At 27.7% G+C, this 26,541-nt stretch overlaps 4 protein-coding genes and 1 long non-coding RNA gene across 7 annotated transcripts; 3 read left to right on the plus strand and 2 right to left on the minus strand.

Annotated features, from left to right (window-relative positions):
• Positions 1-654: 654 nt before the first annotated feature.
• Positions 655-2,371, plus strand: LOC128669019 (uncharacterized). Its single transcript, XR_008404574.1, has 3 exons — positions 655-829; positions 968-1,158; positions 2,161-2,371. It is a non-coding gene; the product is annotated as an uncharacterized LOC128669019 (long non-coding RNA).
• Positions 2,372-2,518: 147 nt separating this feature from the next.
• Positions 2,519-5,518, minus strand: LOC103570898 (zinc finger protein 836). Its single transcript, XM_014440989.2, has 3 exons — positions 5,294-5,518; positions 4,940-5,101; positions 2,519-4,552 (listed from the first exon to the last, which is right to left on the minus strand). The coding sequence occupies exons 1-3, from the start codon at positions 5,441-5,443 to the stop codon at positions 2,960-2,962; spliced, it is 1,905 nt and encodes a 634-aa protein (XP_014296475.2). The 5' UTR covers positions 5,444-5,518; the 3' UTR covers positions 2,519-2,959.
• Positions 5,519-5,737: 219 nt separating this feature from the next.
• On the plus strand, positions 5,738-10,848 carry LOC103570882 (glycerol kinase). Its single transcript, XM_008548769.3, has 9 exons — positions 5,738-6,356; positions 6,645-6,903; positions 7,370-7,593; positions 8,622-8,828; positions 8,912-9,022; positions 9,267-9,520; positions 9,586-9,791; positions 9,861-9,992; positions 10,588-10,848. The coding sequence occupies exons 1-9, from the start codon at positions 6,285-6,287 to the stop codon at positions 10,668-10,670; spliced, it is 1,548 nt and encodes a 515-aa protein (XP_008546991.1). The 5' UTR covers positions 5,738-6,284; the 3' UTR covers positions 10,671-10,848.
• Positions 10,849-10,986: 138 nt separating this feature from the next.
• On the minus strand, positions 10,987-15,940 carry LOC103570883 (putative leucine-rich repeat-containing protein DDB_G0290503). Of its 3 annotated transcripts, none has more exons than XM_053743089.1 (10): positions 15,605-15,940; positions 15,346-15,512; positions 14,333-14,520; positions 13,964-14,238; positions 13,552-13,715; positions 12,454-13,480; positions 11,543-11,575; positions 11,331-11,480; positions 11,164-11,271; positions 10,987-11,066 (listed from the first exon to the last, which is right to left on the minus strand). In XM_053743089.1, exons 1-10 carry the CDS (start codon positions 15,797-15,799, stop codon positions 11,019-11,021), a joined length of 2,355 nt encoding a protein of 784 aa, XP_053599064.1. In that variant the 5' UTR covers positions 15,800-15,940; the 3' UTR covers positions 10,987-11,018. The 3 variants fall into 3 exon arrangements, with proteins under 3 accessions (XP_053599064.1, XP_053599063.1, XP_008546992.2); XM_053743088.1 differs by having other exon boundaries at positions 13,964-14,235; positions 14,327-14,520; XM_008548770.3 differs by having other exon boundaries at positions 14,327-14,520.
• A 1,733-nt stretch (positions 15,941-17,673) lies between these two features.
• Positions 17,674-26,287, plus strand: LOC103570884 (nitric oxide synthase, salivary gland). Its single transcript, XM_008548771.3, has 19 exons — positions 17,674-17,943; positions 18,010-18,146; positions 18,935-19,189; positions 19,275-19,416; positions 19,694-19,845; positions 19,921-20,095; positions 20,198-20,299; positions 21,208-21,500; positions 21,585-21,905; positions 22,239-22,382; positions 22,640-22,944; positions 23,013-23,091; positions 23,189-23,382; positions 23,454-23,623; positions 23,704-23,914; positions 24,750-24,837; positions 24,924-25,048; positions 25,137-25,474; positions 25,763-26,287. Exons 1-19 carry the CDS (start codon positions 17,839-17,841, stop codon positions 25,877-25,879), a joined length of 3,453 nt encoding a protein of 1,150 aa, XP_008546993.1. The 5' UTR covers positions 17,674-17,838; the 3' UTR covers positions 25,880-26,287.
• Positions 26,288-26,541: the final 254 nt, after the last annotated feature.

Below are 26,541 nucleotides of genomic sequence, written 5' to 3' on the forward strand. Positions count from 1 at the left end.
GAATGCAGTTTTTGACAAAAAATAGAGAAAAAATATTCAACGTTGCCTTTGCTACTAAATTTTTATGCAATCATTTGATTAATTAAAAATTTTCTTTCAACGACTAAAAATTTGAATTTGAATCAATTAAACAAAAGTGATTCAAAAGTATTTAAAGTATTCAAAAAGATTAAAAAGAATTAAAAATTTTTTTTTTCTTATCGTTTTAAATCTTTTCTTTTAATAAGGGATATTCATATATTTTTTTTTTTTAAATAATAATTGTATGTATGTACAAGTTGATAAATTTTTCAGTGAACTTAAAATGTTTATGATTAAATAATTTTTAATTTTTATTCATTTTGAATTTCCTTTATTTATTCAAAAATTTTGAAAATTGTCATCTGAATTTATGCTCATAATTTTTATACCCATTGAAAGAATCAATGAAATGTTTGAATTGTACAACAGTACTTCAATTTCGAATTGTTTAATTTGTTTATTATTGTTCCATTGTATTAAAAAACAACAGATATTTAATTTAATTTAAAGTAAAAATCAATGTAAAATAGACCTTGTAATGGTTACATAAAAAATAAATATAAATTATTTAGCAAAACGTGACATCATTTTTTTAAAAGAAATTCCAAAAAGTTTCTAGATAAACCGGAAACACGTGACGTCAAGTGTCCACACAACACCACACAAGGTCATACATGTAAATATGTATAAAAAATATATAGATTACATATCAATTAAATCCAATCGAAAATATATTTATTCGTAAATTACAACCTCATGGAAACTTTACCACAATTTTGTTAAATTGCACAAATTTTTGTCAATATCCGTAATTATTAAACAATTTAATTACTGTTATTTTTATTAATTGTCATAAATTAAATTTATTTAAGTATAATAATGATATATGTGGTTTATTGAAAGGTTATAGTTTATTAAAATGCTAACATTAATTTAATCTTTATAGGTATCAATAATTATCGAAACTTTAAAATGTCAGTAATACAAAATATCTCCCTAGAAAATGAAATTGATGAGCTGACATTTAAATTGCAGCTCTTGTTTTATTACACTCAGCTGCTTATGAAAAGTTTGGATGAACAGACTCAATTATTATATCAAATAGAAGTTCAAAAGAGTGAATTAGAAGAGCTGGAGGTATTTAATTAAATATAAAAGTTATATTTAATAGCGAGATAACTATTCATTACTTCTTTATTCGTAAATATCTCAATACTAAGAAGGTCTACTTCATAGTAAAAATATTTATTCTTAATTTTATCAATTCTTATATATCTGTATTTTTGAATTCTTCTATGTCAATTTTATTTTGCTTAAAATTTATCAATTTTCAAAATTTTGTAAACAAAAAAAGCTGGAGATGACCATCTTAGACGTCCATGACAGCTGGGTCACTTGAAACTTCAGCCTGGACATAGTGGACAGTTCAAATTAATGTTTCTTGCTTTTCGTGTCAAAAAAATTGTTGAAAAAAAATTTTAAAAGTGTTGACTATTCTAAACTTGAAAATATAACACAATGACAGACTTTTTTTTAAACTTTCTAAAAATTAATAAGTATCCTGATATGCTAAAACAAAAACCGTTCAGAAATAGTTCAAAATCAGTCTTTTGAATGTATTTGGTACTGGAAAAAGATTATGAAACTTATAACTTTGAATGGAGCATCAAAAAAAGTTTACAAATGATTCAAAAACGATTATTTGTAGTATATTAATTGTTTTTTTTTATTTGTATTTTCAGAATTTTAAAAAAAGTTCTGAAGTTTTTAATAGTCAACACTTTTTCAAAGTTTTTACTTTTACACGGACCCACAGTTTTTTTTTTAGTAAAAAAAGTTAAGGCTGACCATCTTAGACATCAATGACAGCTGGATCTCTTCGTTCTTCAGCCTGGACAAAATGAACCGCTCAAATAATTTTTTTTTGTTTCAGTTCTTGCAATATAAAAAAAATATTTTTTATATATATTTTACATCCATTTGTATTGCAACTTGTTATATATATTTGCTATGTAAAGGTCAAGTATGAACGATATTAAGAACTTGAGACATTTAGGAATACATATATTTACGAATAAAGAAGTAAAGAATAGATTTATTATCTTGCCTAAATTATATATTATGGATTTTTTTTTATAGAAATCTATGGCAGTTGCGGAAGCTCAAAAAGATGTTGATAATGCTAATTAAAACAATATTATTTTTCTATTTATTTAATTTTTTATCGCTTCAATGTACAGCGTAATTATTAATTGTGATATTAAGTAAGATGTTTTATTAAGTACGATAACTAAGTATTGTAATTAATATAGTGATGTACAAAAAAATATAACAAGTATTTTACTCTTAACTTTATTTACTTTATTTACATCATGACAATTTTAATTAAACCATTCAAATGTTTATTTCTAATGAAAATAATTATCTTATATTTCCTATTGTCTATAAAGTATTTAAATTAATATTTTTAATTACTTAATAATTATCTGGTAAAAAATTTCGTAAATGCATAAAATAAAAAAGTACGAATTAAATAAATAATTAAATTTAGTTTAAAATTATTTAAAAAAATATTTTTTTTTGTTACCCAACATTTAAAAAATTCAAAATTTGAATTTAAAAACAAAAAAAAAAGAATTTTAATTATGATTTATTTATACAATTAAAAGAAATCACAAGATCTACTTGCGTATAAGTGAATCCATTGCAAAAAATCTGGAGTGGATTCGTAGTAGTTATGCATTTTATTTAAATCCAGTTTTTTTATTAAAATAAATTCTTTTGCGGAGTTAATTTAACTTCGAACCGGAGTTTAAAAGTTATAATAAACTCCTTCGAAGTGAATTTTACTCCGACATTAAATATAGTCATGCGTTCTGAAAATTTTTTACAGTAGTTCAATAACTTTTAAACTGAAACTCAGAAGGAAGTAAACATTTTAATTAACTAACGCTGTTAATTTAGTGAGACATTTTTTTCTATGCGCAAATAAACTTCCAGAATTACCGTAAGCCATTCCACAATTATTACGACAAACAAAAGGTTTTTCTTTAGTATGAGTATAAAGATGTTCTCTCAAACACTTATACATCCTAAAAGTTTTTCCACATTTATCACACAAGTATTTATTTTCCCCAGTGTGTTTCGTGATATGAAGCTTCAATAAATGCATCTGAGGATAAGTCGCGTCACAAAGATCGCAAGTATACGGTCGCTCAAGTGTATGACATCTTTCATGATATATACGTTTGCGTTTCGTTATAAATGTTCGATCGCAATAATTGCATTTGTGTGGTTTTTCTTCTTCATGAGTTAAATAGTGAAGTTTAAGAGATCCGTTGCATCCCAACTGTTTATTACAAATCGTACACTGCAATCTATTTTCTCTAGACGTTATCTTGTGGTGTTTAATATGTTTTAAGAAAGCCGATTTTCTGACAAACGTCTTGTCACACAGATCACACTGGATTTGTTTTACATCAGCTGACTCACTTGATTTCTTATTTATTTTTTCTGATTCATCGTTATTCAAATTTATTAGTCGTTTTTCTCTCGATGACTTTCTTATCGCGGGCTTTACAAAACTCGTATAACAGTGATCATTTTCAATGACGTCGTTTATTTCTTTCTGTTGCTTCAGTGGAATAGTCTTAGGATTTGACTTCACTGTCATCAACTCATCAGAATTATTTTCAACATCTGCATTTTCACTGTCATCGCTCAGAGTCAAGTCAATTTTTTGTGACTCCAACTTTCTTTTCATACAGAAATTATTATCAACTGTCTCAGCATTTGACTCCACTGTCATCAACTCATCAGAATTATTTTCAATATCTCCGTCTTTATTTCCACTGTCATCACTCAGTGTCATGTCGATTTTTTGTGACTCCAATTTCTTTTTTTTACAGAAATTATTATTTGACTCCACTGTCATCAAATCATCAGAATTATTCTCGACATTTACGTCTTTATTTTCACTGTCATCACACAGTGTCAAATCAATTTTTTCTGACTCCAACTTTCTTTTCATACAGAAATTATTATCAACAGTCTCAGCATTTGACTCCACTGTCATCAACTCATCAGAATTATTTTCAATATTTCCGTCTTTATTTTCCCTGTCATCACTCAGTATCAAATCAATTTTTTGTGCCTCTAAATTATTTTTTTCACAGGAATTATTATTATCCTTTAGCGTCGATTCAAATTTGATTATTTTTTTCTGAGGAAATATACAGTTTACAAATTTAAAAGAATTATTATATTTATAATCTATTATTTTATCACTTGGTAAATTTATTAATTTGAAATTTCGTAGCTTTAACTTTGACTCTGTTCTACTTTCACTTAAATTTATATTCTTACTGTTATTTATTTCACAACCTGAATTTTTTTTATTATTATTTTGTAATTTATTTAATGCTATCGTTTCTTTTAACGAAGACAATGTATTTGTGTGGTATAATTTTTTTTCTTCTTCATGTTCTGTTATTTCTGGTATAGATGAATCTCCGGTTTGACTAGATTTATTCTGAATATCAAAGAGTAAATAAATTAATAATTATTTTATCATAATAAATAAATAAATTAATTAATTAAGGGCATCCTCAGACAATGAGCTGTCTTAATTCGTAACAACTGTAATTTTTTTTTTAATTATATCGCGGTGAAATGGCAACCATGTTGTCTTTTTGTCAATTGTTTTAAGTATATTTTAATTAATCAATTAAATTTTAATACGGTTACGAAAGTTCTAGATTGAAAATTTAAAAAAAAATGGGAGCGGTGTCTGAAGATAGTTTTAATTAATAAAATTTGAATACGGTAATGACAGTTTAGTAATTGAATATTTTTAAAAAGTGAAAGGGAAGGGGGCAACGTGTGAGAACGTCCTTAGAACATATATAATTATATTTACTTTTAAAGTAACGCAATTGATTACTTTTCCATCAGTTCTATTGTAAAATTCTTTCAATTTTTTATCTGTTACTTGACATCGTTTCCATAAATCATGAGCACCATTAATCCTTGTTTTGCAATCAACGCATATATTGCTAGGTAATCCATCATTCTTATCAATCTAAATAATTAATTCAAATATTAATTACCAATAACAACTAATGCGCAATTAATCACATGAAAAAAATAAAATTTCAAATAAACCAAAAACTTAAATATAAAATCATTATTCTTTTTTTTTTAATTTTAAGAAAATTTTTACTTTACAAAAATACAATTTTAAATAAATAAATCACTTAGTTATAAAACTAACCTCAATCCCACAGTGGATTTCAATTTGTTGTTTAAATTCAAATACAAGTCCATTGTAATTATCGCAGTTAGATATGGAAAAAATATTTTCAACTTTCTTATTCGGTAATAAACAAATTCTGCACGTGTTATTTGTTATTTTAAAACTCATTATTTCTTTTAAATAATTTTTTACGTAAAACTCGACACATAACAGAGACAATAACAACAACTACCAACCATTTTATTTTTAAATTCAAAATCCCTAAATTATAGTAATTTTACATTTATTTAAATTCCCGCGCTTTTTTAAATTTCAATACTTTTTAATTAGCTTATAATTTCCTGATTAATTGAATGCATTTGATGATCGGTAATTAAAATTACTCTTTGCAATTGAAGCATAAGTAATTGAATGTTATTATTTTTAATTACAATAAAATTGCAGTTTATAATTTTAAATTTAAATATTTTTTTTAACAGGATGGTCAAGGTCTGTTTCCAAAATGTCCCTATTTCGTACAAGTCTGTTTATTTTAATATAAATTTTTTTGTTCCTCGCAAATTGATCTGTTAAATCTATCTATATATATGTGTATATATTTATATTTTTATGTAATTTCTTCAATTGAGTTTTGTGAACAATTTTAATGATTGACATATTTTATTGTTTTACTTTTTATAAAAAACGTCAAAGCAACCAAAGATATTGAACTTCGTAATCAATAATCATTGATATATTTATATATACATATATAAATATATATAAATAAATTTATCAATTATATTTATTTACAAATTTTTTTTTTACGGCGTATGTAATTTTTACTCGACATCAATAGCTCAAAGTTATTTAAAATTTTTTAATTACTTATGTAATTTGAATTACTGATATATTTTTATCGTAATTTTAATCAGATCGTTAACTATTAGTACTTACTGTGAATTTTTTAAAGATAATTAATTAAAAAATAATATTTGACAATTTAAATTATTAGTTATTTGGTACTAAGATGCCTGAGACTAAAAAAGGTCCCTGTTACATTGGGTCTATTGATGAAGGAACCAGCAGTGCTAGATTTTTAGTGAGTTTATTATGTTATTATTCAAATATTCATTAATTTTTTCATGATACTGAAAGTAGCAGACAGTAAAACAAATTTTTTTAAATAAAAAAGTAAAATAATGAGGGAAAAAAGTCAAAAATTTCATCAGAAACTCGAATTTTTTTTTGCATGAGAGAGAAATTTTATTTTACTTACGAGTAATTTATTTATAAAAATTAAAAAACTTTCTGACGTCTGCTACTTTCATTATTATATTTTTTCATGCTCTATTAAATAAAATAAATACATATGTACACTTTTTTTTAGGTATTTGATGTAACAAAACGAAAAGTAATAACATCGCATCAAATAGAAATAAAACAGAAATATCCTCAGGAAGGATGGGTCGAACAGGACCCAAAAGAAATCCTTTCCGCAGTTTTAAACTGTATTGCAAAAGTCGTGGAGAACTTGGAAGATCTTGGTATTGCAGCTACAGCTATAAAAGCCGTTGGTATTACAAATCAGCGAGAAACAACTGTCGTCTGGGATAAAAAAACCGGAGAACCTCTTCACAATGCCATTGGTTATTTTATTTCAAATTTATTTTCTTATATGTATGATATATTTTACTGAGATGTAAAGAGAGGTCACCAAATTTTACTGTCCACCTCCCATGTACCTGAAGATCGGAATGTTTTTCGCGGAATGAAAAATAAAAAATCCACTGGATCTAGATTTTGTAAATGTTTCGTAGAAGTACTAGTGGGTGTGTCGTCAACTGATCCCAACAATTTTATACCACGACAAATGATCAGTTGTTTATGAAATATAATGTTGTGTGATCATTTATCTGGGATCAGTTGTCATCAAAACTTACTAGTATGCCAGCCACCCGAATTTCTTTTCGTCACCTTTAAGCAGTCAAATTACATAAATTTTTTTCCTTTTCGTTATTCGAAAAAACGTTACGATCTTTAGGTACATCACCTTTCTATGAACTTATCAATTTATTGTTCAAAAAATTTATTACAAATTATTTATTTTAATAGTTTGGCTGGATATGAGAACAACGACGACAATGGAAGATGTTCTAGAGACAATACCAAATAAAACCAGAAATAAAAATTATTTAAAACCACTGTGCGGACTTCCTATGTCGCCATATTTCAGTGCTTTGAAAATTCGTTGGCTTATTGATAACGTTCCTAAAGTAAAACAAGCTGTCGAAGCCGGTACCTGTGCCTTTGGAACAATTGACACCTGGCTTATTTATGTAAGTCATTTATTGTCTCTACATAACTGATAAAGTAAACATTTATCATTTGTTATATTTTTTATTGCCTTGAAAAATCATTTTTTATCAAGCAAAATGATAAACTTAGGCTGGGAAGTTGGAAATGTATTTTAAAATTTTTTATCGTTGCAGAATAAACTCTCAGGGTAAAGTACACTTTTGCTAGCCCCCCTTTGTATGTTTTTTTGATAAAATTATTTTAGTCAGTGAATCATTTATTTTTCTTACTGATTAGATGAATTTCTCATTGGCCTCAGCATTTTTGACAGATTATTATTTTAGTAGAAGGCAGTAAGAGCTCGATACTAGTGTTTTTTCTGTTTGAAAAAACATTGCAGTCAAACCCCATTGTCGGATTCTATTATCTCAGAACTTTCCCTCAATCTTTACTCCCACTACGAGTTACGCTCTCCCACTTGATGCTACACATTTATATGCATCTGTACATTCATCTATGCATCAGTCACGTGCAGTCATGTAGATGTAAGAGTGCGGGCGTCATAGTTTACTTTTTCAGGAAGAAGGGACATCTGTTAACTCGGAAATTCAAAAAAATTTCCACTCCTCCGTAGACTAATTTCGAGTTAATGAAGTTCGAGGCCTTCAAACATCCCACGAATGTCTTAATTTTTATCAGGATCACCGTCGAAGAAATTCTATCGAAATCCTACAGAAAACCTAGGATCAGCTTCCTGAGTTTGAAAACAGCGGGAAGTTTTTGGGGTTCTTCCGTAGGGTCAATCATTTTTCAGATTTCTTTAAATTAAAAAATTTTCAATTTAAGAATTTCGATTTAGAAATTTAAAAATGAATAAAAATATATTTTTTTTTATGAGCCCTTGTGACTTGGGGTTGGTACCGGGAACCGTAAGAGCGTAAAATTAAAGTTAAAAATAAATGAAATTTACATCTTTAATTGATAAATATATGACATCTGTAATGCTTCATATTCATTTATTATGAGATTTTTAGTATTTGATTAATTATTGATATTTAAAATATTTCAGAATCTTACCAAAGGAGAATTGCACATAACTGATGTTTCAAATGCATCACGAACCATGTTAATGAACATTGAAACCCTCAAATGGGATCCACTGCTTTTGCGTTTTTTCAATATTCCTCAATCGATATTACCAGAAATAAAATCGAGCTCTGAAATTTATGGCTACGTATCAAACCCTAGTTCTCTTGCTGGTATTCCGATCTCCGGAGTAAGTAATAATTGATAATTTAAAATAATAATGAATTTTTGAACTGTAAAATCATTGAAAGTAATTTATTTATTTATTTGCAGTGTGTAGGTGATCAACAAGGAGCTTTACTAGGACAGTTGTGTTTAAAACCTGGTCAAGCAAAAGCTACATACGGAACTGGATGTTTTCTTCTTTATAATACCGGCAATGTCGTATGTTTTAAATTTTTATTTTTAATAAAATTAGGATACTGAAATTATCTGACGTAATAATTTTTGGATTTTTTAAAAATGATAAATTTTTCAAAATTGCACCTGTAGTTTTTTAAATTTTCTACATATGCATTTTTTTTATATTAAATTTTAAAAAAAAATTCAAAAATTGTTGCCTGTTAATTTCCGGATCATAAAATTCAATCAAGGGATAAATGATTAATATAAAACATTGAAAACTCAGAAAGTCGATTCGCACCAAGGACTTATCACTACTGTCGCTTATAAATTTGGAAAATCACCGGCTACTTATGCTTTAGAAGGTTCTGTTGCTGTAGCAGGAGCAGCGTTATCATGGCTACGAGATAACATGGAACTACTGGACTCTATAACACATACCCAGGATCTTGCTGAGCGTGTTCGTACTTCAGGAGATGTTTACTTCGTTCCAGCTTTCTCTGGACTCTATGCTCCATATTGGCAACAGGATGCCCGTGGGTAAGGTTCATAATTTATTTATACAATTAGTAATTTTTATTAAATAAAACATATTTTTTTCATAGAGTTATTTGTGGTATTACGGAAGACACACAGCAGTATCATATTATTCGCGCAGCACTTGAAGCTGTTTGTTTCCAAACTCGAGATATTCTTGAAGCCATGGTAAAAGATTCAGGAACAAAACTCTCAACGTTGCTCGTTGATGGGGGTATGACTGTTAATAATTTACTTATGCAATTACAAGCTGATATTACTGGTATAAATGTTGGTAAGTATTTAAAATTTACTTCTAAATTAAACAGCTTCAATTATTTGTTTATTTAATTATTTTTTTAAGTGAGACCACATATGGTAGAGTCAACAGCACTTGGTGCTGCTATTCTAGCTGGTGTCGGCGCAGGTCTATTTGAAGTTAGTGATGTTGATGCATCACAAATGACTAAATTTTCACCAGAAGTTGGTGAAGATGGTAAATTACTATTTATATATTTTTCTGTGTAAAAAAAAAATCACTACGGAATTTATAATATTCTGCATCATCAGCGTTCCTCATACAAATACATGGAGTGATCGAGTACTAGGTCTTTTACTTTAGATTAAAAAAAAAAGTTATGTTAAAAGATCTAGTAACCGATCAGGGAACTAGTACTCGATCACTCCATGTATTTGTATATTTATATTTGGTAAAATTGAATAAATATAGATATATAAATAAATGGAGTAATCGGGTACTGATTTCTTAATCGGATACCAGGTCTTTTGCTTTATATCTTTACAAAATATATCGAGTAATCGGGTACAAATTTTCTGATCCGATACTAGGTCTTTTACTTTACATACCTCCAAAGAACTATTTGGGTACAATTAAAGTATATATTGAATGTGTTCAAGAAGACCAATCCGTGTTCCTGACTGACTTACAATACGAAAGCTCATGATGCAGAACAATTTATAAATTTCGCAGTAAAATTTTTTTTTTACGCGGCGATAAATTTACTCCTGAGTAAAACAAAATGTTAATTCATTAATATGTAATGTAATGTAAATTATTTTGACTATTTTAGAAAGAGATTTACGTTACTCGAAGTGGAAGATGGCTGTGGAAAGATCAATGAAATGGGATTTATCATCAAGTCTTGATGCTTAAAGATTTTCATTTTTATTTATTTTTTTTTTTTTTTTTATTTAAAATAGAGTACTTAGAAAAATAATTTTTTTTCTAAAGAAATGAAAAGACAGTTGCTTGGTTTTATTAGCTTGTTAAAGTTGGTGATATTTATTAATTAACGATTACAAAATATTTAAATTAAAGAAAAAGTCGCAAAAATGTTTAATTTATATGCAAAATGAAAATTAATTCACTGCTGCGATTAATTACGATAGATAATTATAAATTCTTATTTAAATTAGTGTTCTAGTGATATAGTACTTAAGATGAATTGTTACTTATATTTAAAAACGAAGATATTTAAATTAATTAAAAAATTGTAAGAGTTTAGGAAACGCTACGATTTTTAAAAAATTTTTTCTGGGCCGGCGTTCCCTAAATTGGAAATAATTTATAATTAAATTAAATTTTAATAAATATTTAAAGTGTTGCATTTGAAAACTTGTAATTAGTTTTTTTCGGTCAAACTTACCGGTGATGCTGGAGCTGAATAACTTCCTTGTGATCCTGGTGACTGAACGTTTGTTGCGCTCGTTATTTTCTCAAATAGTTTATCAAACTTTTCACTAGATGATAAAGTCTGCAAAAGGACAGAGTCTATAAATAATAAGTTTGTTTTTTTTACAGTCAATTACTTACAGAAGAGGGAGGATAATCTTCAGTTAATCCCAAGTTGTCATCAGAGTCGGACGAAGGTACGTTGAATTTTAATTTTCTCCCAGGGGATTTCGGTGGTTTGGGACTTGGGTGAGGTTTTAAAATTGGCTTTATTTTCTTATGCCCCAGGATCTGTAAATTGGAACGAAACTGAATAATTGATGACTAATTATTTAAAAATAATTAAATCATACCTTGTCTTCCGTAATTCGGATATTTTTTCCACCCTACAAACATAAAATACCAGAAAGTTTATAAATACACAGTAAAAAATATTGTGTACCTGAAAAAAACGGACCGTGTTAATTTTTTTGTGTTGATTACTTTGTGTTAAATCAACACAGTTCACTGTGTTACTTAAAAATTTTAAATCGATCTACTATTTAACACTTTAAAAGTGTTACTTGCTACAAAAATTGTAATTATCGAAATTTATTTAGAGTTACTTTAAAATTAACACAGAATTTATGTTAAAAAGCCAATCGATAGTCACGGAAGAATTATTAGAAAAATTCAAGTGAAATGGACATTTTATAAATGTCAATTTAACTTAAAAATTTTAATTACTAATATATTAAATTTACCATTTACTAAAAGCTGGAATTTTTATCATACCAATAAAAAATATTTAGTTACAATTTCGAATTATTTAATATAATGTTGAAATTATTTTTTTGCCAAATAAAAATGTGGTTTTGGTTTTTTAAAAGAAATTAATTGATTTACTATTTGCAACTGGTATTAAATATCACGCGATTTTTTTAAAACCTTGCCTCTAATAAAAAAATTATTTACTATCAAAAAATAGTTGATTGTTAAATAATAATTGTCATCACTATTGATAATCTCTTCATAATATATTAATTATATTTACTGAATATCCATGGGACAAAAATAAAATGTAAAAGTTAACATTTTTTTGTCGCCATTGCCATTTAAAAAGTCTTGAATTAACTTCTCGTATTACCCGACTTTTGTCTTGAGAATTTAACACGAACTTCGTGTTTAAATTCAATACAAATGTGTCCGTTTCTAACACACAGATCAATTTTGACAATAATTTTTACTGTGTATTCACAAGTGTCATATAAATGATAAATTTTACCTTGGTCGGTTGTTTTCGTGTTTGAGAAGAAGTAATCGCTGGTTTCTCAAGTGCCCGAACTTCGGGTTCAATATTCGACAGACTTCTTTTCAATTCCGTATCTCTAAAATTATTTGCCTCCAATTCCTGACATTTTTTGTTGACTTCTTCAAAATTAGCTTCCAATTTAGATATTTCTTCTTTCAGTTGTTTCTCAGAATTATTTTTTTCAGCCAAAAGTTCCTCAGTTTTCTTCAATTTCATTTCTATTTCCCTCTTGTCTTTCGCGTGTTTCTCCTTTAATTTTTCATGATCAGCTTCAAGAGTAGAAAGAGCATTTTTCGAAGCAGCCATTTCTTCAGTAGCGTTATCTTTCGAGCTCAAAACTTGATTCAAATTTGCCAAACACTCCGCATACTTATCAGCTTGTGCTGCCGACTCCTTTTTATGCTCTCTCTCAAGTTTCTTCTTGTCCGCCTTGACTTCTTTATTTTCAATTAATACTTTCTCCATTTTTTTTTTCAAATCTTCTATTTCTTTTTGTAGCTCTATCATTTTTGATTCTTTACCCTTCTGATAATGCTGATAATCCGCGTCAATATTTTCGCTCAATCGTATCGCTTCTTTAAGCTGTAACTTTTTTTTTTCCAATTTTTGTAAAATTTCTTTCTTTTCTTGATTTGCTTTGACCAATTTGTCATTTAAAATTTTAATTTCATCTGCTAAATTACTTTTTTCACGAGTCATCAGTTCTAATTTGTCTGATATCAATAAATTGTCCTGTTGTTTCTCATTTAGTTTTTTTTCAAAATTCATTTTTTCTTCTTTTATTTCTGCTTCTTCTTTAATTAATTTATCATTCAACATTTTTATTTCATTTTCTAAATTACACTTTTCGCGGGTAATTAAATCTAATTTATCTGATGTCATCAAATTGTCATGTTGCTTTTCATTAAGTTTCTTTTCAAGATTTACTTTTTCTTCTTCAGATCGTTGCAATGATAAATTAACTCTATGTAATTCAGCTTTTACATGCTCTAGCTGCGCTCTAAATTAATTTTTAAATTTAAATTTAAATTCAAATAATAAAAGACAAGCAAAATAATTAAAATTACTTACGAATATTCTCCAACTTTTTTCTCTAAACTCTCAACAAGTTTTTCCTTTTCTTCATAGTTCTTAATTATTTCTTCTTTCTGTTCATTAATACTTTTAATTTGTACTTTAGTATCATCAAGTTCTTCTCGAGCTAAAGATAACTCTTTTTCATAATATTCTCTTATCTAATAACAAAAAAAAAAATATCAAACATAAAATTAAAAAATCTATCTGAAATGGAAGGAGACATCTCATTATTTCCTTATTTTAAAATTTTATAATTTAATTTTAATTTTTATAAAAAGTGATATTCGTTTATAGAATGTCTGCCAAGTTTTATGATAGATTATGGCAAAATTCTTTGAAAATTTCACCATGAGGACAAATGCAAAATACAGATTTCTACTAAAAATCTAAATATTAATTTTTTTACCTCCTTAATTTTGTTCTCTTCAATAAAATTAATTTGTTCAATCTTTTTCTTCTCTTCCTCAATCAGACTTTTCTCCAATTCTCTGATTGTACTTTCCAATTTATCTTCAACAATTTTCATTCTCGAAATCGTTTCCGTACTTATTTTTAAACTTTCGACAACTTTGCGAGTTTCTTCTTTCTGCTTAAATAATTCATCATCTATCGCTTTATATTTTATTTTAAATTCCGACAATTCTAAGTCTTTTTGCTCCAAAGATTCTTTGTACTCTTCTTCTATTTAATTATAAAATGATAAATTACAAGAATAATTTATTTAAAAAATCAAATTGACATTTTAATTAAACTGATAGAATAATCTTACCTTTACCTAAGATAGTTTGATTCAATTCATCAATTCTTTTCGATAAAAGTTTTTTGTCATCTCGTAATTTAACAATTACATCACTGTACATTCCTTCCAAAATTTTAGCATGATCTTTGCATCTACTCAGTGTGTCATTGATGTAACTTACATGTTGGGTAAATGACTCTGATAGTTCCAAAGCTGCTGCGGATCTTAATAAAATATAAATAATTTGTGGCTATTGCTCTATTTTTGGACATTTAATACTTTATTGTAATTAATGACAAAGAGTAAAATAAAGTTTTAATTTTACGAGTGGGACAAAAATATCTCTAATCATATTAAAAAAATTAATTAATCTATTGTGTCTTTTACAAATTAATTTATTAAAATTTTTCGTGTCAAAAACTGACCCTAAAGTGACCAAAAACGGTACCTTTACTCTAATATCTTTTTCAAAATTTTTCTATTCACTCTTAGAAAAATACCAACTTTTCAAATGATTTTTTATTAAATTTCAATCAGAATCAATAGAAAATTTATTGATTCTATGTAAATTAATCAGATTTTTTAAATAGGACAATTTCCGAAAAATAATTCAAATCTAATGATATCTGATTTAATTTTTTCAAATTTTAGATTTATATCGATATCGATAAATCTTTCTAGATCTACTAGGATTTATTTAGATTTTTTTTAATTGAAAAATTTTCAAATCTTATTCTTTTAATGTCCCGATTGTTTAAAATTAAAATTTTGAATTTTTAAAGCCCGATAATTCGCTTTTTTATATTTGTAACTTTGATCTAAATAAATCTTCGTAGATCTAGAAAATCTATTTCATTTTTCCTGTATCTTTTGTTTTTTGTCTAGTATAATTTAAAAATAAAACTAATTATCAATAATAAATATAAAATTTTTTCATCATAATTGACCTTAATCTCCCTAAAATATCAATTAATTAATTCTATCACCAAAGATAAAACTAATTAACGATAAGATATATTATTTGTATAGGTTATAAGTTAATAAATTACTTTTCTTTCAAGCATTGATTTTCGGCAGTTTCTTTTTGTAGAGCGATACTCAATTCCGCAACATGATTTTCAGAGGACAATAATTTTTTTTGAATCGAGTGAACGACTTTAGTAGCATGTATGTATTTTTCCTCTGCTTCTTTTATTACAACATTGATGTCTTGACCCTGAAAAAAAACAAAAATAATAATGACACCGGATGGCGACTTATCGTAAATATTTATCAAGATAACGGAAGATATCAATTATGAAATCCTACCTCATAAGCTTGTGAGTTTTTGGCACTCGACGAGGTCGATTTCCAAATAGCTGTTATTTTTTCTACTAATTGATTATTTAGCATTGCAAAATTTAAAGAACCTGATTCTCGAGATGTTGTGCGACGTATTTTATTATCCGGAGCTTCTTTAGTTATCTCTGAAGATCCTTTACGTTTATTTGCTTCCTGATCCATTTTGATTTATTGCGTAAGTATATGGATTTTATGACTTAATAATTTTATTTTGATTTATTCAAGTAGAATTATTTAAAAAATTTATTTATTTATTTATTTAAAGAAGAGATTGTAGAACTAGAGATTCAATTTCTAAGTGATAGCTTCAGCTTCTTGATCAAGAATGAATGCAGTGTTGCCGTTATTTTTGTTAACTTGGAGTTTTCAAATCTGACCAATTAAAAATTCAAATAATTCACGTGATCGCATACTTTGTTTTTATTGGCTGTAGCAGAAAAGGGTTAAGTACTTGAAGAATTGAAATATTTTAGATGAACATAAATAACTTTTTATTTATTCGCTAACAAATTAATTTTTTAATGATGCAGATTAAAAAGTAAAAGTCAAAATTTTTTTTAAGCTGTCAAAATTTTGTTTTTATAATAAAATACTGTAACAAATTTGCGGATTAAATTCGGCGTGAACTTGGAGCGGGTGACTGTACATTTAGTTGATGCCTTTGGAGTTAAATTCACTCCGAAGGGAATTCTATTTAAATTTTTAAACTCTTGTTCGAAGTAAAATTGACTCCTGAAGAGTTTATTTTAATTTTAAAACTCGGAATCGGAGTGAATGCGAATATAAATAAAATTCAGATATCCGCAATCATTAATTAAAAAAAATAAACTCCTTATCTACTTTGTATGCGGAGTAATTTTTTCTAAAACTCCTTATCAAAATAAAATTCCAAGTATTCGTAAAATTTCAAATTATTCAAAAATTTTTAAATTAGCCCTTAGTTTTCGTATTATTCGATTCAATCACGTAGTTTATTCACTTTAATTTAACCCTAGTAAAAATAAACAACTTCAAATACTTGTCAAAAAATTACAATCATTTTTTGTTACAAGAAATTCTGTAAAATTTTTCAAATTTCCAAAAGTAATCTTGCTCTCAAAAAATTATTTTTAAATTCTAGTTTCAAAGTTCATAATCATCAGGACTCCTCGAGGCAGCTCCCAGTTTATCTACACCCTAATTTTGAATCAGCGATTCAAAATTTTACATTTCAAGTCTTCGAGAGTTACAAGCAAAAACTTTTGAATTTCCAATAATTTAATTAAAAAAAAAAAAAATTCGCACACGTGAAAGCAAATCAATGAAAATTTGATGTCGGCAGTGGGCTACCGAGGTCAGGTCATTCACAGATTTTAAAAATCAATATCATCTTTTAAAATTTCCAATAATTATAAAAGAAAAATTCAAATAATTAAACTTTTCATCTACAAATGTATATATATTATTATCTAATCTATTTAATAAATTAATTATATATCTATATATTTTTTTACAAACAATTATGATAAGAAGTGTATAATTAATTATAAATGTATTATGTACAGATAATTAATTTTATATCCTCCAGTAATAGGTCATGATCGGATAAATAAATCATGACAGTTGATAGGTAATTGTAATAGATTCGTAATATTATATCTCATAAATCAATGGCGATGCTGTGGCGCATGTGAGATATTCGCCCGGGATAATTTTCCTCTTTTTCTTCTTTATTTTCCTCCTTATTTTCGCTTTACTTTTATTCTTCATCAATTGTAAATCACATGACCCCTGTGTTGTGTTTTTATCGTATATGTATATATATATACACATATATATATGAATATATACGTATACATATATAAATTATATCACGCATGCGGTTTAAAATTCTTGCGCATGTGTATTTAATTATTTATTGTGAACTTTTAAAATTCCCGCTATAAGTTTTTTATAAAATTTAAAATGCGCATGCGTGTAATTTAAATTGCGCAGGCCCAGATATTATGGGTATTCCCCTTTGAAAAAAATACGAGTACGCTGGATCAAGAGCTCCAGGTACACACGCTAACGCGCAGTGATGAACTGATGTTCCTTGATTGCGGTTCTATTCTCAGTACGTTGACCTGAGCAACTGGTACACTAAAAAAATAAATATATTCATTAAATAGCGCAATTAAAAATTTTATTATTGTAACTGAAAAAATATCACATCGGCAAAAATGAAAGACCAGCCCGAAACTGGAGGCCAAAAAAAATCTACGAAGCTCAGAAATCTCACGCATAAAACAGAAGCCTTTGATTTACTTCATCCCAAAGGGATGGTGGTATGTTATAATTATTTTACTTTTGTTACTTGTTTATTTAACAATTATTTAATGATTTTTTATTAGAAAACATTATGCTCGGGGCAAGTGTGTCTAGGAAGTGTAATGAGTCTTCCGTTTCATGGAACCGAACCAAGGAAGAAAGAAGAACTTTTAATTCATGCTAAAGACTTTTTAGAACAGTATTTTGCATCCATAAGAAGGTAAAGTTTATAATTTGTTTTTAAATTTAATTTTAGTTTATGGTTTTATTGCACAATTGCGAAACAATTTACTTACGTAAAAATGATATCTCTATATTTAAATATGATCAAGTAAAAAAAAATTTATAACATTTGAAAGATAACTTATTAATGAATAAAATGATGTCAATTTTAAGTCACTTTCTTTAAAAATAATGATGGAAAAAAAATTTGTGATGTCTGTCAGTATGTACGGATGTTAGTAAACAATAACAAAAAATACACAACCGATTGATCTCTTTTATTTTTTATTACATTTGAATTCTTAAATAGACCTTTTTTGAAAATTATTATTCACATTCTTCTTTTTTAATTATAATTAATAAAAAATTAAAACTGGCAATTCATGAAAAAATTTAGCTGCCATTTTTTTTATAATTATTATTTTTTTTTGTATGTACACTGAAAAAAATTTTCAGAGTGAACATGAATTAAATCCGAAGTGAGTGCGAAGCAGATTACTATTTATTTAATCCCCTTAGGGTGAAATTTACTCCGGGGAGTTAATCTTAATATTAAAATTTAAAATAGGAGTGAATGCGAAGTGAAATAAAATTCAAGACACTCCAAAATCACTCCACCGAAAAGACAAACTCAGATTTAAATCAAATCCATAATCACTCTGGATTCTCCCGATTTTTATTGCATAGGCGCGTTATCTATTCATCGCTTTTTGAAAGAGCAAGTGAATTATATACGTTTGAATTTTCAAACTTTTTTATTTGTTTAATTTTTAATTTTTAAATTAGATCTAACAGCGAAGCTTATCGTTCACGCCTAGAAAGTGTCCAAAGAGAAATATTATCAACTGGAACTTATCAATTAAGTGAAACAGAACTGGTTTTTGGTGCTAAACTAGCCTGGAGAAACGCTGCGCGATGTATTGGTCGTATCCAGTGGTCAAAATTACAAGTTTTTGATTGCCGTTATGTTACAACGACCAGTGGAATGTTCGAAGCAATATGTAATCACATTAAATATGGAACTAACAAAGGAAATATAAGGTTTTATTTAATTAACATTGAGAAAAAACAACTCACAGATAATTTATCAATTATTATTATTATTATAATTATAATTATTTCACAGATCAGCAATAACTGTTTTTCCTCAACGAACTGACGGTAAACATGACTACAGAGTTTGGAATTCGCAATTAATCAGCTATGCGGGTTATAAAAATAAAGATGGGACTATTCTTGGTGATCCAGCCAATGCTGAATTTACTGACGTAAGACTTTTACTTATAGGGGATAGCCGCTGTGACGAAAAAAAATTAGCGGTTTTTGGTAATTTTTTTTCGGGGAATTATGGAATACGGAGATCGCTGTTTTTTTTTATTTTTTTAGAAGACCCTTATTTATTGACCCTTTCATTTCCCTTTCTCAGTAAAAATAGTGTCGATACTCTTATTAAAATAACTATAACTCAGTCAATTATCGGAATTTTGACTTAAAATTTAATTCACATATTTTCGAAATAAACTAAAAATTATTGTCTTTGTTTAGCTTTGTTTCAAACTTGGCTGGCGTGGACCGCGATCAGGAATTCGCACCCGCTTTGATATTCTTCCATTGGTGCTTTCAGCAAACGGACATGATCCTGATTATTTTGATATTCCATCAGAGCTTGTTTTGGAAATTCCAATCAAACATCCGACGTAAATAAGAAAAAAAAATTATAAATTAAAAATTACGAGTTATTAGAAATAATTTTTTTTAATTTTTAAAAATAGATATGAGTGGTTTGAAGAATTACAATTAAAATGGTATGCTCTACCTGCTGTTTCATCAATGGTATTTGATTGTGGTGGTCTAGAATTTACAGCAGCACCATTTAACGGCTGGTACATGAGCACCGAAATTGGAGCACGGGACCTCTGTGACACAACTCGTTATAATCTTCTTGAAGTATTTGTCATCATATTTATATTGTTTATAATTTTCAATTTATCTGTATGATTTCCTTTGAAAAAATTTAATTGTAATCAACATTATTTTTAAATTCTTTAGACAATCGCAGTACATATGGGATTAGATACAAGGACTCCTATCACGCTTTGGAAAGATAAAGCGATGATTGAGGCCAATGTGGCAGTAATCTACAGTTTCCAGGTAAATTCCATCACGTATAATTAATTACCCTCATTATTATTATTATCACTTTCGTAAATATTTATGGTGTAAATTATACACAGTAAAAAATATTGTGTACCTGGGAAAAACGGACCGTGTTAAATTTTTTGTGTTGATTATTTTGTGTTAAATCACCACAGTTCACTGTGTTACTTAAAAACATTAAATCGATCTACTGTTTAACACTTTAAAAGTGTTACTTGCTACAAAAATTGTAATTATCAAAATTTATTAAGAGTTACTTTAAAATTAACACAAAATTTATGTTAAAAAGCCAATCGATAGTCACGGAAGAATTATTAGAAAAATTCAAGTGAAATGGACATTTTATAAATGTCAATTTAATTTAAAAATTTTAATTACTAATATATTAAATTTACCATTTACTAAAAGCTGGAATTTTTATCATACCAATAAAAAATATTTAGTTACAATTTCGAATTATTTAATGTAATGTTAAAATTATTTTTTCGCCAAATAAAAATGTGGTTTTGTTTTTTTAAAAGAAATTAATTGATTTACTATTTGCAACTGGTATTAAATATCACGCGATTTTTTTAAAACCTTGCCTCTAATAAAAAAATTATTTACTATCAAAAAATAGTTGATTGTTAAATAATAATTGTCATCACTGTTGATAATCTCTTCATAATATATAAATTATATTTACTGAATATCCATGGCACAAAAATAAAATATAAAAGTTAACATTTTTTTTGTCGCCACTGCCATTTAAAAAGTCTTGAATTGACTTCTCGTATTACCCGAATTTTGTCTTGAGATTTTAACCCAAATTTTGTGTTTAAATTCAACACAAATGTGTCCGTTTCTAACACACAGAATAATTTTTACTGCGTATTATTAATATTTGAATTTCCTGTTTACAGATAAAAAATGTAACGATAGTAGACCATCACACTGCATCTGAATCATTTATGAAACATTACGAAAATGAAATGAGATTAAGAAAAGGCTGTCCAGCCGATTGGTTATGGATTGTACCACCACTATCTGGTTCTATTACACCAGTATTTCATCAAGAAATGGCTCTGTATCATTTAAAACCTTCATATGACGCACAAGATCCTGCTTGGAAAACTCATGTGTGGAAAAAGGGACGTGATAAAAAAGCGACATCTAAAAAACCCCGTCGTAAATTTCATTTTAAACAAATTGCTAGGTATTATTGTTATTATTATTTGTAATCACATCGTAATTAATTAATCAATAACAATTTTTATCTAAAATAAATTAATTTTATCAGAGCCGTCAAGTTTACGTCAAAACTTTTCGGACGTGCTTTATCACGACGTATTAAAGCGACAGTTCTGTTCGCAACTGAAACAGGAACATCACAAATGTATGCTGAAAAACTTGGCGAATTATTGGGGCATGCATTTCATTCACAAGTTCTTAGTATGGCTGAATATGATATCAGTAATATTGAACACGAAGCATTACTTCTTGTTATTACCTCGACATTCGGTAATGGAGATCCACCGGAAAACGGCGAGGCCTTTGCGCAAAATTTATATGCTATGAAAATGAATGAAACTTATAATAATAATAATGAATCAAAAATAACGTAAATTAGTTTTTTATGATTATTAAATTTTCCGGGTTGATAAATTTTATCTGATTTTAGTCTGACTTGACTGTATTTCGACTAATTGGCCTACTTTTTAAATTTATCAAAATTTTAAGCTGTTTTTGATCTAAAGACAATCAAAAATTCTCATTAAGACTTAAAACTTAATACATTTTGAGGCAAATCAGGCAAGTGGTTTATGAGTTATACGAAAAAAAATTTTAATTTTTATTTGAATTAAAACAGATCAAATTTTTCAACCCTGGTTAATATTGATTTATTTAAATTATGCTTTTTATCAATATAATTATGTGATTTTCTTTTGTACAGATTAGCGACTTCAAAGTCATTTATAAAAGCTAATAGTCAAACTGAAGTAGGTAGTGTCAAAAAATTAGATAGATTAGATTCTCTTCGTGGATCTACTACAGAATCACAAAATGAAGATACTTTTGGACCTCTCAGCAATGTCAGGTACAATTCAAAGTTCTTATTCATTCTATGAATTACTTGAAATCATCAAAAAGTTCAATTATCAATCCTCAGACAGTGCCCCCCATTTTTAAAAAATTTTCAATGACTTCTTTTATAAACATATTAAAATTTTATCAATTAGTTAAACGGTTTGCCCTGAGGGTCAGCCCCAAAACTTGCTGCTGTTTTTGAGCTCTTCGATGTTCTTAAAAAAATAAATTGTTAGTGTATTTAATTGGCTAACTTAATATTTATAGATTCGCAGTATTTGCTCTTGGTTCATCAGCTTATCCAAATTTCTGCGCGTTTGGTCGTTATGTTGATAATTTACTTGGAGAACTTGGTGGTGAACGATTACATAAATTATCTCAGGGCGATGAAATGTGTGGTCAAGAGCAGGCATTCCGAAAATGGGCTGCTGATACTTTTGCTGTTGCCTGTGAAACTTTTTGTCTTGATGATGACGACACACTACTAGAAGTTGCACTATCACTTGGGTCTGAAGCATTATCTAGATCAACTGTCCGATTTATTGAAGCCGATCCTCAACCAATTGCTAAATGTATAATTATATTTTTTTTTAATCATGTGAAGAAATTGCTTAATAATTATAATGACATTTATTTTCAGCTTTGAGTAAATGCCACAATAGAAATGTGACGACTTGCAATATGTTAAGGAAAACAAATTTAAGCGGAAATGATTCTGGGTAAATTTATTAAATTAATTATTCACTGAAAAAAAAATTTATTTTAGTAAATTTAAATAATTAATTAGTTACTTTTAATAATTATTTATTTTATTAGTGCGACTACGTTACTATTAGAACTAGATGACTTAGCAAGCATGGAAATTGCTTACAAGCCAGGGGATCATCTAGGAGTATTTGCATGTAATAAGAGTGAACTGGTTGAGGGAATTCTTGCTCGTATTGAACCAACAATAGATTTTGATACTCCTATGGAGCTTCAAACGCAAAAACAATCTCATACGCCAAATGGTTTATTATTTTTTTACGCTTTACAATTGATTTCTTTATAAAAAATATATGACTTTTTTATTTTAAATTAGGAGTCGTTAAAACCTGGATACCTCATGAAAGGTTTTCACCGAATTCTCTGAGAATGTTACTCACACGATTTTTGGATATCACGACCCCACCGACGCCTAATCTTCTGAGATACTTTGCATCAATTGCTGAAAATCCTAAAGAAAAAGCTCAGCTCAATCTTTTAGCTACTGTACGTTGATATTTATCATGAGACTTTGTTATCTTTAGGCAAAGTTTTAATTAAAAATCAATTTATTTTGAATATAAAAGGACTCAGCGGCTTACGAAGATTGGAAACATTGGAAGTACCCGAATTTATTTGAAGTTTTGGAAGAGTTTCCTTCAGTGAAACCGTACGCTCCGCTTTTTGTTCTTCATTTAACGCCACTACAGCCTAGATTTTACAGTATTTCCTCTTCACCGCTTGTTCATAAGGGACAAATTCACTTGACAGTTGCTATCGTGCAATACAAATCTCAGGGTAATTTAAAATATTAATTAATTTTATTAGTTAGATTAAGGGAGGAAAGGGGTCTGAGACACAAAATAAAAGAGGATATTTTTATAATTTTTTTTCGAGTATCTTCTTTATTAAAATTCTTAAAATTTGTGACATTATTAAGCAACATTCCAAGAATATTCTGCTAAATTTTCATAAAAAAATATTGAAAAATGTGCCAGTGGTAGTGGGGAGAGACGAGTCAAAAAAAAAGTCTTCATGCCGTAGGCAGGATAACTCATGACTGCCTCATCTGAAATCAAAAAACCATAAAGGTTTCTTTAGTACTTGAGTTTGATGGATTTGAATGAAGGAATAAATAAAATATTAATTTTTGAATTTTTGAAAAAGGTGTAATCAATAAGCTCTGATTTTTGCCAAAAATTGCTTCTTTTGTTTAATTAAAAAAAAAGTAGTTATTGAAATAAAAATCCTTCGTTCATGAGTTATCCTGCCTACGACATGGAGACTTTTTTTTGAGGTGACTCGTCTCTCCCCACTACCACTGGCTTATTTTTCAATATTTTTTAATGAAAATTTAGCAGAATATTCTTGGAATTATGCTTAATAGTGTCACAAATTTTGAGAATTTTAATAGCGAAGGTACTCTGAAAAAAAAAATCACAAAAATATCCTCTTTTTGTTGTTTCTCAGGCCAGCTTCGCCCCTCAATTTATATAACAATATTTATATTTCATATTTATGACCATTTTGTATTTGTAAATAATTTCAAATAATCTGATTTAAATTTTCAAGGAAAATTTTTGTCATTTTGTTAATAATTAATTTTGATATTAATTATTATAATTACTTTTAGGAGGAACTGGACCTATTCATTATGGCGTATGTTCTAATTATCTCAATGAAATAAATGACGGCGAGCCTTTATACGTATTTGTACGCAGGTAAAATTTAATGATAATAATGAAAAAGTAATGAATAAATAAATGACATTGATAATAATTTTATATATATTCTAAAAAATTTACAGTGCGCCGAACTTTTATATGCCTCCTGATGTCAGTGCTCCGATGATTCTAGTAGGTCCAGGTACAGGAATAGCTCCATTTAGAGGATTCTGGCACCATCGTTATGCTCAAATGCAGCTTGAACCCCGTAAGTAGAACTCACAATACTATTGAATTTTCCCCGATCAATTCTTACGAATTTTCACTTATTATCAAAAATTTTTAATATATCAAAGAACAAGAGTTCGGTAAAATTTGGCTATTTTTCGGCTGTCGTCAAAAAAACATAAATCTCTACTGTGAGGAAAAACGAGAAATGATGGAAGCAGGAGTACTAGATAAAGTTTTCCTCGCTTTGTCTCGTGAACAGGAGATTAAGAAAACTTATGTCCAGGATTTGATCCAAGCGGAAGCTTTACAAATTTTTAATATGCTGGTGCATGAAAATGGACATTTTTATGTTTGCGGTGACTGTACTATGGCTGAAGATGTTTATCAGACATTGAAGCAAATTATTCAAACAAACGGACAAATGTCAGACAAAGAAGTTGAAGCTTACATGCTTTCTTTAAGGGTAAATTAGTTGTTTTAATTAAAAAAATAAAATAAAAATAAATAAGGGACCGTTTGTAAAATAAAAATACCCTCTAATTAATAGTATATATATTTCTATATTTTAAAATATTTATAGAGGTGGGGGACAAAATGGGGTATGAGAAAAATTTTCAAAATTATTTGATGGCCTACAAACGTCATGATTTCTTAAACCCCTTAAAGTGCGAATGTATTTTATGAACGGACACTAAATAATTATTTAAACTACTCCATACTTATTAAAATGAAATGTGATTTAAATTTCTAGGATCAAAACAGGTATCATGAAGATATTTTTGGAATAACTTTCCGTACAGCAGAAGTACACAATCGATCTCGTGAAACTGCGAGAATTCGATTGGCAACAGAACCGGCATCAAATTAATATGATATTTAAAGAACATTTTAAAATAAATAAAACGATTGAAACTTTTAAACAAGATAAAACGAAAAAAAAAAAATAATTAAAAATCTTAAAACATTTAAAAATTTGTCTTCTCGAATTGCATGCTAGTAATATTTTATTCACAAGTAAATTTTGATTTATATTTTTGGTGATATACAGACATTATGTACACATACATACACATTTACATACAATGGACACACGTATATAAATAAATATATACATTACAGACAAAAAAATTTACAAACTATTAATTAGTATTAATAATTTTTAAGTATTATCATCAGTTCATATCAATCGCACAAATTTCGCAAGTAATCGTAGAAGTATTGTGATATCGCGTAATAAATCTATCGATATTATTCGAGTTATATATAAATATGTAATTTATGGACGATAAATGTAAATCTTCATTTATTTAAAAAATAAATAATTATATATAAGTTATTATTTGAGTTTTTTTTCATTCTTACTACATTTCTTCAAAAAAGTATCTGTAAGTTGTTGCTCTAAATTTTAACCCGATCATCAATCTAAAGAATTTCGAAATTTTTCCATTTAAAAAATCTGAAAAACGGTTATCCCTGCGAGAAAATCTCAAAACTTCCCGCTATGTTCGAACTCAGGTAATTGGTAATTCA

This window comes from Microplitis demolitor, chromosome 2 (genome assembly GCF_026212275.2).
Source record: "Microplitis demolitor isolate Queensland-Clemson2020A chromosome 2, iyMicDemo2.1a, whole genome shotgun sequence".
Taxonomy (NCBI): domain Eukaryota; kingdom Metazoa; phylum Arthropoda; class Insecta; order Hymenoptera; family Braconidae; genus Microplitis; species Microplitis demolitor.